General features: G+C 36.7%; 1 protein-coding gene across 1 annotated transcript in view; it reads left to right on the top strand.

The window, feature by feature from the left end:
• Window positions 1–225: 225 nt before the first annotated feature.
• The window catches only part of LOC142346232 (uncharacterized), a 71,342-nt gene continuing 60,701 nt past the window's right edge, over window positions 226–10,866 (top strand). Inside the window, exons 1-3 of the mRNA XM_075398747.1 lie at window positions 226–766; window positions 824–946; window positions 2,878–3,228. Of these exons, the coding sequence (XP_075254862.1) occupies window positions 764–766; window positions 824–946; window positions 2,878–3,228 (477 nt within the window). The 5' untranslated portion in view covers window positions 226–763. The remainder of the gene's footprint in view (window positions 767–823; window positions 947–2,877; window positions 3,229–10,866) is intronic.

Raw genomic sequence — 10,866 nt, 5'->3', positions numbered from 1 at the left:
TGTGTGTGTGTGTGTTATTTTAATGAAAACAAACCCTGTTGAAAAAATTAATTAAATAAAACGTTTACAGTAAGAAAAATAAAACATAAGAATTAAGTCACCCAAATGTGTCAGATTTCGTTTGGACCATTGAATTAATTCGATCCCATTCTGAAAGGCAAGAAATTTGTGTTTCGTTGTTTAGAATGCATTTGTTTCAATGATATGTCGTCTGATGAACAGTTTTTGCCAATATCTTTTGCATGTTTTCGCAAAGTAACTATTTTATGAATTCCGTAAAAATTTGGGTGCACTCCATACAGTCTAATATTTGACTCAAGACCATTATTGAGAAATCATGACCCTTTCCACATCTTATTAACCCGAAGGACAGTTCATGGCCTAAAGTATGTCGCTTGCTGCCTGAACAACTGTCTACCCTATTCGAAACCAAAGGTTAATCTCGTGAGATCTTTCAAAATGCTTATAAATGACTTTGTCACGTATTGATATCCCTTCTTTTATCCCATTTCCAAAACCGGATCATTTAGATTTTCATTAAACTAAATTGCATAATTGAACCCTTTCTTCTTCTTTTCCATTCTCGTGTGAGTGTGTGTTGCTTTGTGGTTCCATTCAAGGCCACAATCCCTATTGCCTCAACGGTTACTCTCATTCTATTTATTTATTAATCAATATACTACTGCTTTTGTTTACTGCTTTTGCTTTTCTCAACAACTCATTAGTTATAACTGATTCCTAGTTGTCAATTACCATACTAGTAATGGTTAGTTCTTCCTCTCTCCTTATGTCTTATTCCTATTCCCAGTTCTCTTGTGTTAAGGAGAAGGACTCAATGGAGAAGATGCGGGATACTCTGGAGAGGTTTCTGGACTCTTCCTCAGTCCCCCCTGCTGGCACCCCCTTCGAGACACCTCTTGACACTCAACACCATGAGTTCCTCCAGGTACATTTCCCTGGTTATGTTTAATGCTTTCTTTTTTTTGAAGTAAACTTGTAAATTATTCTGATTATAACCCTAAGGTTAGATATCCACATGCTTTCAAATGTTAAAGAAATTAATCACAGTATCAGTATTGTTATTAATATAATAATCTTAAAATTGTGGCTGTTCGTTCTCATAGGTAAAAATAGGGTTTGAAGGCTCCTATTTGTCTATTAATGGGTACTGTGCTAGCCGGTTCGGTGCTGTTTGGTTTTAACTCTTTTGGATTATTCTTAGACAAAGATTCTTATCTTATTATTTCTAAGTTGCAATTCTTGAGTAAAAACATTTGTGTTTAATAAGATGAATTTACTTGAAGATAAATAAGTAGCAAAAGTGGAAGGAATATTTCAGGTTTACACAGCAACTTGTGCGCGGAGGTTTAATCTGAGCGTGTGATTGAAAAAGGCAGTATAAAAGTACGTACGTCCACAAATTCAATCTAATATTACCACCTCATTCCCTCAAACTGAACATCTATTTCTATGCTCTTTGGATTTGAGAGTTGAAGTAAACAATCACTAGTTATTCAGCAATGCGTGAGGGAATCAAATTGGGAAGCAGTTTATTAGCTGTTATGAACCTTGAGAACTAATTTTCTGCTGGTCAGCTTCATTTTCTGGTAATTTAATTTTTTTTAAATATTACAAAAGTTACATTAGTCTAGCTGTCAAGTCAAGTTGACAGATTTTGTGAGACTACGCTGAGGAAAAATAATCAAACGAATAAATTTCTCGTATTAGTTTCAAATTCTCGTTTGTTTCAAATTCTCATTTCAACTGCTCAATCAAATTCATATGGTGTATTTTGTTAGAATAATTTTAGCATAATTGCAAACCGGAAAAAAACTAGCAATTTTTTTCAAAAAGAAAGATTTTTCAAAGCGATAGCGAAAAATATTATGTCCACGGTGACAAACGTTTGGTATCAGTATACGACGAAAAAACGACGATCCACATGAAAGAGACGACGAAAAAACGATGATCCATTTGTAGAAAAAACGACGAAATAACGACGAAAAAACGACCAAAAAACTATCATTTCTTCCAAAAAATAACGATGAAAAAACAACCATTTCTTACAATGGAAAACAACCAAAAAAAGACGAAAATGACAAATACCACGTAAGGGCTTTGATCGTTTTTGTCTAAAGAAAACGATGAAAAAAGGCCGATTTCTTACAAGTTAAAAACGAAATTACTCAACACGGGTACCGAATAAAAGCGACGAATGAACGTGGTTTGACGTCAACATACAAAAGACCGGACAGAAGTATTTGTTGCTTTTGGAGAAAGGCAGTTAAATCTCGGTAGCTCACTATCGAACACCACAGTGTAAGAAATTGATTCTAAAGCTGTCATTCATTTTTGAATAATTTTGAACAGCTTTAGATACCGCAGATAAGAACAATTATCTTGAATTTGATAGTGAGAAAATGCAGGAAATTTGTGACTTTCGTGAAAGGAACATGAATGCTCTAAAACATGGGATCCAAGATGGGTAGACCGGAAGCTTTTTCCATCCTTTTGATTGCTCTGTTCTATTCAAATCATTACCAATGAAGAGTTTCGTTTAGTTTCATTGCCTGATGATTGTGGACTTATGGTTTAAAAATGTATTACTCTATTCAGCATTTCAAAAATTTAAAAAAATGGATCTCACGACAGGGAAAACGTTAATATGTTGGGATTGATTCCATGCCTTAGCCTATTTTGGATCTTTTCCGTTTGTACCCCCCCCCCACCAGCTTAGTGGGTACATATTATTTGCGCCCCCAGACGCACGTGCCATATTCTTACATAATGATTTGCTATGTAATGGCACGTGCTCTGTAACTGGGGGGAGCACACGTACTGGGGGGCACAAACGTAAAAGATGCCCTATTTTATTAGGAGTGCACGTGGCAAGACCTGTTGGGAGAGAGGAGATCACGTGACTGTACAGTGAGTATGAGGAAGAAGGAAAGAGATTATCAGGAGGCAGTGTGGGAATTACTGAAGAGTGAGGTAGTGTACATGAAGAAGCTGCACGTGATCATGGAGTTGTTCATGTCTGGACTGGAGGAGGTGCAGAGTGAGTCCATTCTGGTTGATGTGAGCAAGGAGAGACTGTTTGCCAATCTGGATCAGGTGTTGGAGGCACATAGACACTTTTGGTTCCAGTACTTGCAGCCAGTGTTGAACACGGCCAGAGAGGAGGCCAAATTGTTCAATGCTCTCCCTATTTGCACAGGATTCACTCTGGTGAGTTTGCATTACGTCTATAGACTACCCGGAAGATGGTGTAAGTGTTTTTCAGCGCTGAATCATGTCAGAATTCATCATGTTTTTTTTTACCAGGGCCGGTTCTCTGAACATGTCCCACTTTTCAATTTACGGTCTGCAATTTTACTATCTTATGAGTCAACTCGCTGTCTTATTTCTGGGCATAATGTTCTATTTTCTACAGCGCTGATATGCTATGAGGCGAAGGTCCGGGTAACTACCTCTTTTGAAATATGAGTAATTTAATTATAATCTGTATCAAATTCCGCACATGACACAATCAAAAACGAAACCTAGACTCGACTATCCAGTGGTATGCCGGTTGTCAAGATTTAGCCTCAGAAAATTTAAAAACTGCAAAAAAAAGTGTTGAGGTTAAGTCAGATGGGGTTATTTTGAAAACAACTGTAGTGTAGCTAATTTGAATATCCATACCATAGGGTAGCTCAAATTTCTGCAATTGTTATGTTGAATTTTTTTGCTTTTTGTTAATTTTCCTTGTTTCGATTTTTTACGCCGAAATGAAAAAAATGGTCTCTTCGAAACAAAACTTCAACAAGGCGGCTCGTTAATGTGCGTTCGCACATGATGTTCCGACCCGAGCTCATCTACATTTTTGACTTAATTGTTAACCAAATGAAGAGATAACAAAAATAGATGTTTGAATTTTAAAAAAAATGCTACATTTTAAGTTATTTAAACACACTAAATTCTGCCTCGATGAAATAGCAATCATAGGTTTCTTTCATGTGACATCAATAAATCATCACAATAAGTCGTATGGCAAAGAAAAATACATCAAAACCACGAAATGTTTGAGAAAACCCATAGTATCAAAGTCAAAAAATTCTACAGCTTTTAACGGAAGGCATTTAGTACGCTAAATTATGCCTAAATGACGTGACGACTAGGATGTTTGTCATTCAAAATTTATTAGTAAGACATTACAACAAGTCATTGACTATGAAAACAACAACAAAACCAGGCAAAACCCAAAAGTTCGGTAGAAAATTGGGAGAAGAAAGTTTCGAAGCTATTTAAACCATAAGCTTTTTTCTCTGAAAACTTTTTCAAAGATCCATTAAACATCTTCACTAAGCCAATGGGAGCTATCAATATTAGGATATTTTAATACGATTTCAAAAGGAACCAAACTTACTAAAAAAACCCAAAAATTATAAAAATTATGAAAACTCGTGCACCGAAGTCAAAAAACCAATAACTAGCAGACAAAACCGCTAACTAGATAAATTGTTGCTGATGAAGAAAAAAAGTTGTTCTGTCATTACCGAGACTGACTTACAATCCACGAAAATAAGCTTAAGATTGATTTATGTTCAAAAAAAAATAAAAAAATATTTTTAAAGTCTTAACAGCCATTAAACTCAAAAGCTTTCATAGGAATTGAATGAATACGCTCAGCTATGCCACGATGTGAATACAAGGATGTTTATGATTCCTAGGTAATCAATAAGACATCACAATATGTCTTATGACTATGAAAAAAAAACAACAAATACAGGCAAAAACCAAAATTTCTTTAGAAAAATGGGAGAAGAAATTGTTGAAGCCATTTAAACCATATTTTTTTCTCAGAAAGTTTTATCTATGATCTTTTGGACGTCTTCACGAAAGGAAGATATAGCCATCAATATTAGGATGACGTGATTAGATTTCAAAATGAACCAATAAAACGAAATGTCCAAAAGAATTTAAAAAAAAATTGAAATCTTGTGGCATTGAAGACGTATAATCAATAGTTATTTGATAAAGTCGCCATTGAGATTAATTTATTTTGCAGTGGTATGAAGGAGTTCAATCCTGTTTTTACTGAGACGAACTTACAAATCACAAAAATAATTTTATGGTTTACTAATTTTAAAAAAGTTTTAGAAAATTTATTTTCAAAGTCTTAACAGCCATTAGCTGTCCACTCACAGCACTAGATAGGCTCACCTAATGCTCATTAGCAAATCTATTGCACTTTTAGTCAACAAGTTTATGCCATAGGATTATAAAACTTTAGTAAAACCTCAAAATATAAATCAAAATTTCATTTGAAATTACAAAATTTGAGATACGAGTTCAAAAAAAAACATGAGCAATCCCTTCGAAACAAATTTTTTGTTCATTGGGCTTCATTTGATTGTAAAAGAAGTTTTTCATTAACGGAACTTTGATATTAAAAGCGTCTAGTAGTCTCTAGGTGACTTGAAAGAACAAAAAAATTGCAAAATTTTCTAAAAAAGAGCTCCCAAACCTAATTCGAATTTTTTTATATATTAAATTTCCCTCTAAGACTAGAACTAGTCTTTGTTATCTCCTTTCACCTATTAAAAACCTAAAATTGATTTACTTTTTGGCGTGAAATCTAGTTTTGAATTAAGTTTTTCGTAGAAAAAACGTTAATTCGAACGAAAATTACGGTAAAAGTGAACAAAAGTGAACCAAATATCCAGTGTTCACATGAAACTTTAAACCTCGATAACTCCTCGAAAAAAACGAAATTCAAAAAAAATCTTTTTAATTTCGAATTCTACGCTGGACGAGCTTTTTAATGATACCACGCACGTTTCTCTACGATGAATATATCGGTCGGCCAAAATTCACGGGAAAAAAACCGATTTGAGTATATAGTTCCTCCCCCCCCCCCCCCCCCCACAAGTGTGGTCGGAACAATAAGATGTTGTCAACATGACGACGGTTTTTGTGGTTTTTATTATTTTACATCACTTTATTATTTTATATCACTGAATATAAGGGAAAAAATTTTGTGTTTAACTATAGAGGGTAGCATGCATAGACAAATGTTAGTTATCAAAAAATCAGCTCGTTGTCTGTTGTGATCACAAAACAATTACACCAAAAACTGGCCTGCTGCTGTGCCTTTCCTTACATCCAGTTGAGATAACTTGGGAAAAAGTTTCTCGACACTGGATTTCAACACACATGCTGCCCATTTGTAGCACGTGCGTTTGGTGGTGCAAATATTAACCACTATGTTTGGGGGGGGGGGGGGGGGGGGGCTGAAAAGATTCATACCGAATCATTTTAATTAATATGTAGACATACTTTCAGAATCACTCGGACCCTTCGATGCTCATTTTAACGTTTTTGTTCTAAGAAATAAGTCCGCTCAACAACACAAAGCAACTGATAAGCTGCTGATTATGCGCTTTTAAACGGGGGCGTAGCCCCGTGGTGTAGGCGTTCGATGTCGAGAAGCTCAAATGGGTAGACCAACAACATACGAAGGTGGTTCGAGACTCAGTCGGGAAAATCAATTACGCAGTTGCAAGTAGCATAAATACTCAACACAACGCGGGTTGAATGCAATGATTGAAGACTGGAATTACTTTTTTTGTTTGATATTCGATTGTTTGAATTCTGCTACACAACAAACGATCCAGCGGGGTTTTCCGTTGAAATTATACACTCGTATAATGTCTGTTCGTTAAGTTAAACGTGCTTACAATAAAATTCTACAAAAATAAATAAAGTCTTTAGGGTTATAGTTGGAATCCCGGCTATAAAGTTTACTATTAAATTTAAGCAGAAACCGGTGCAACTTCACCAAACAAGTTAAAATTGAACAGAGCATAAAACAAAAAATAATGCATTTAAGTCAAGAAAAAACAGTTCCAGAAATTGAATTGCCTCTGAAAAGAGTATTTGGCCCATCATCTTCAGTGATTTTGGTGTAGGTAAAGCCTGAAATATTTTCTTCACAAGTTGTTTGTAAGCTTTGAGATTAGTTTGTCAGTCTAGAATTTGTCATCGTGGCTTTCTATTTGTGTTTGAAGAAACAAAAACAAGCTTTATTTGGCCAAATTAATCGTGTTAATTTTGCAGAAAACGGTCCCTTTGTTTTAAAGTCCTTTGAAAACCTTTGTGTTTGTAAAATACATGCATTTGGAAACTTTTGGGTTATCACAAGTATTTCCAGTAGGTTTGGGAATAAATTGCTCTGTAGTTGGTCTAATTGCCACCATCAAAGACCGCTCTCTTTTAGTGGTACCTAAAGTTGTTTGATGCCTTGAGGCTCTCAACATGTTGTTAGATGTTTGACACACTCATAAACAACAACCCGTGAACGACTCTTTTGGTACGCATGTACCATAGAATGCCAGCAAAGAAACAAACTCCCCAATAATTGGTATCTATTTTTTGCGGTTCCTTCCTACCACTTTTACTACCCTTTGTGTTCCTTTGAAGTAGGAAACAGCTTATGGGTTCAAGAACTCCAGTGTAGTGAAGCAGTGATATAGTTCAAATGCCCAGAGAGAGAGAGAGAGAGAGAGAGAGAGAGAATGGGTGGGGAGACAAAGGAAGAATAAGGAATGTGTTAGTCTCCTTGTGGAGGTACAGGAGGGGTGGTTAGTGGAAGGGTAGTTGAAATTTGGTTCTATGATTCTTTGTTTTGACTGTTAAGCAGGGAAGATTTAGGAGAGCATTAAATCTAATTTGGAACAGGTGAGTTGACACAGTGTGCGATTGGAGGCAGAAATCTGTTAATTCTTTCTAAACACAAATCGACACCAGCAGTCATTTGAGAGTCTTCATTATCACCACTATAGGCATTACTCTCTCAATCTTCATGAAATGATAACAAAATGAGTTGTGAAACATTTCCATTGCAGCTGTAAATGGGCATATGTCTTAATTCGGGATAATTCCCCAGAACAAACAAGGGAAAAAATAGCGTCGAGGCTATAAGAAATGAGAATTATGGAAAGACGTCAAAGACTGCTGGGAGCTTTGTTCATTTCTTTCTTTCCAAATCTGTTTCTAAGCTTCCGGCAAAATCTGTGTCTGGATAAACTGGCTCAGGTTATGACTAAATATGAGAGAAAGACGAATTTGCGCTCTGCTTGTCCGCAATATAAATGTCTACACGTATCAATAATCCAAGATACAGACAGCACGTTTTTGAGAATTGGGTATTTTGAGCCCAATATACGAGGGTACTAAAACTGTTGTTTCACGCGACCATTTGATTCTTTCGCCAGAGTGTCCCAGTCTAAATAGCTGAAATAATTTCCTAACCGAATTTTGAAAGTATAATTTTTGCCAGAATTCCAATTCTATTCCAGCAGTATATTGGCAACTGTGACCAATTAGGAACACAGCCAGCTTCCAACTGGTAAAGTCAACTATAGTGAAATAGCTGCAGATTGACTGCTGCACTTTATTCTGCTCTGAAATACTTGTTTTATCCAATCTTAACTGCTTTTCACTATTGATTAAAGTTGGTAGTTGGTTAGTTGGTACTAAAATGTGACTGATTTAGGGCTCCTCACATTTCAACATGTGCCCCCACTTTGCAAAGTCAAGCGACCACTTTAGCTGCTGGTTTCTGTTAATCGATGTTTATAAAACACACATTTCCTGCTATTCAAACCATACACGTGGGCTATAAAACTAAAATTGATACAATATTTCTACACAAATATCCAATATATTTTGCAATTGAATAATGTCATTGAGCCATTGCCCATTTCTTAATTGATTCAAATTGTCACAACTTTGTTCTAATAATATACCCCACTAACTTGCAATATTAAAATATGGCCAGCAGCGATAGCGACCACGATGTTTCGGTTCTGCCCGAAAGGAAGTCTCGGGTCATTTGGAAAGTGGACTTGCCTTCTCTCCTCAATTTGATATTTCAATACAAACGAGGTAACACAGTATCTTTTGATGACGTAAGAAATGCCATCATCGATTACGTAACAAATGAGCCTAAGCCAATCAGCAAAGTCGTGCGAGGAGTAACTGAACGAAACCTAATGTACGCTTTGATTACGGAATTCCCAAAGGTAATGATAAAGCCAAACGAGCGGGTCATTCGGAACTTGGCAATCGAAACCAGACATCTGGTCAACGATGTTAGTGTGAAGAGAAACTTCTACGCAACATCAGACAAGACACAAAAGCGGCGGTCGCGCAATTTGTCCTTTACAGAGGACCCCGATTTAGGATTGAAATCTCAAGGTCAATGGTTGACCCCATTTTCTGACAATGTCTCGACCGCCGGTTCCGATTGTACTGATGTAGCATTCAACAGAAATCTAGACATTGCCGATTTATTTGGGGAAGAAAAGATCGACCGGTGGTTTTCGGATGTTCCCCCAGATCCGAATTACGTAACATCGTGGCTCAGTTTATCAAGTGCGGCTCCCAGTACTATTTTAGACGTGAACGACTCTCAATCGCAATCAGTGAATGGAGAGATTGAAGAGGAATGTGTGAGTGTGAAGAATTCCAAGTATTTGAACACAAGAATGCATTTGGATCTGGCCAGAAGTCCAAATTCAACTGAGCACTCACACGACGACTTGACTTCAACAGAAGGAAGTTGTTTCAGTCCAGCAGAGACTCCGGACATTGTGGTGACAGATGAATCGATAGGACAGAATCTAGACTATGAGCTGAAGAGTGGAAGAACTCTTGAACCCATACTCAATGGTAGCAAATGGAAACCAGATAGAAACAGAAAAGAACGATCGGGTAGTCAAAGTGACGGTAGAAAGATGGCGGAAACTGCTCAAAAGAGCTGGAACAAAAAGGGTCAGCTCAGCAATCAAAATCCAGACTTCAAATCCTCCGGCGATAATTCCACAGCAATGAATGAAACAGATGCAAAGAAAGCGGAAGAGGCTAAGTTACCCAAAACTAGAAAGGAATCAACATCGAAAGTGAACAAATTGTCTTCCAAAATGAGTGTGTTTTCTGATAAGAGCGAAGAAACAGCTCCTAAAGTGAAGTACAACTTCAAAATAAACAAACAAAGGAAAGAATCGACTGTGGAACAACCCAATGACAGTGCTAATAAAGGTGCCCACAAAATAACATCATCAACAACAACGACAACAATGACAAAAACTGGGTCTGTAAGCAACAATATTGGACATAGTGCGACCAAACCTGACATTGAAACAAGCGAGAGCTCAAAATTGACTCAAAACGCACACAGTAGCTCCAATCAAGGACGTAGACCAGACCAAAACAACCTTCTGATAAATTCTTATTCAAATGACTCTAACGACAAGACAGTTACAGAAAAAGATGATTCTGTTAAGAAAATCGATGATCCGAGCTCAGAGAATTCAGAACCACCAAAAGTCTTGAGTACTCGTGAACTACGGAAATTGTCTGCTCTTAAATTACGCCAGAAAGGTACAGACATTGAGGCAAATAAGGACAAAAAATCGGATCAATTGACTGGCGAACATGGAACAAAGAAAGAGCCCTTAAACCAAGAAGAGAAAAAAAAGGAACCTTCAGCGGAAAGAAACTCCAAAGACATGCGAAGAAATTCAAGAGATATGAGGAAATCTAAACGAGACAATGAATCTACTGAAAAAATTGCAAAAACTGACAACAAAGTAAACTCAAAAAGTGATCAAATTCCGAATGAAAACGAGTCAATTCCAGATGCTAATAAACCATCAAACGAATGCGATGCACGAAAAGCAGCCAGAGAACGATTCGAACAGAACAGAGCCGAACGAAAAAGACAGCGGGACCAAAAACAACAACAACAGCAGCAACAACAACAACCCTCGGATGGACTAGAAAAGACTTCAGATGCAAGAAATGATTCAAACGAAGAGG

This window comes from Convolutriloba macropyga, chromosome 9 (assembly GCF_964194025.1).
Source record: "Convolutriloba macropyga chromosome 9, txConMacr16.3, whole genome shotgun sequence".
Taxonomy (NCBI): domain Eukaryota; kingdom Metazoa; phylum Xenacoelomorpha; order Acoela; family Convolutidae; genus Convolutriloba; species Convolutriloba macropyga.
The sequence above is the reverse complement of the archived record's forward strand: the minus strand, read 5'-3'. Positions and strand labels throughout refer to the sequence as shown.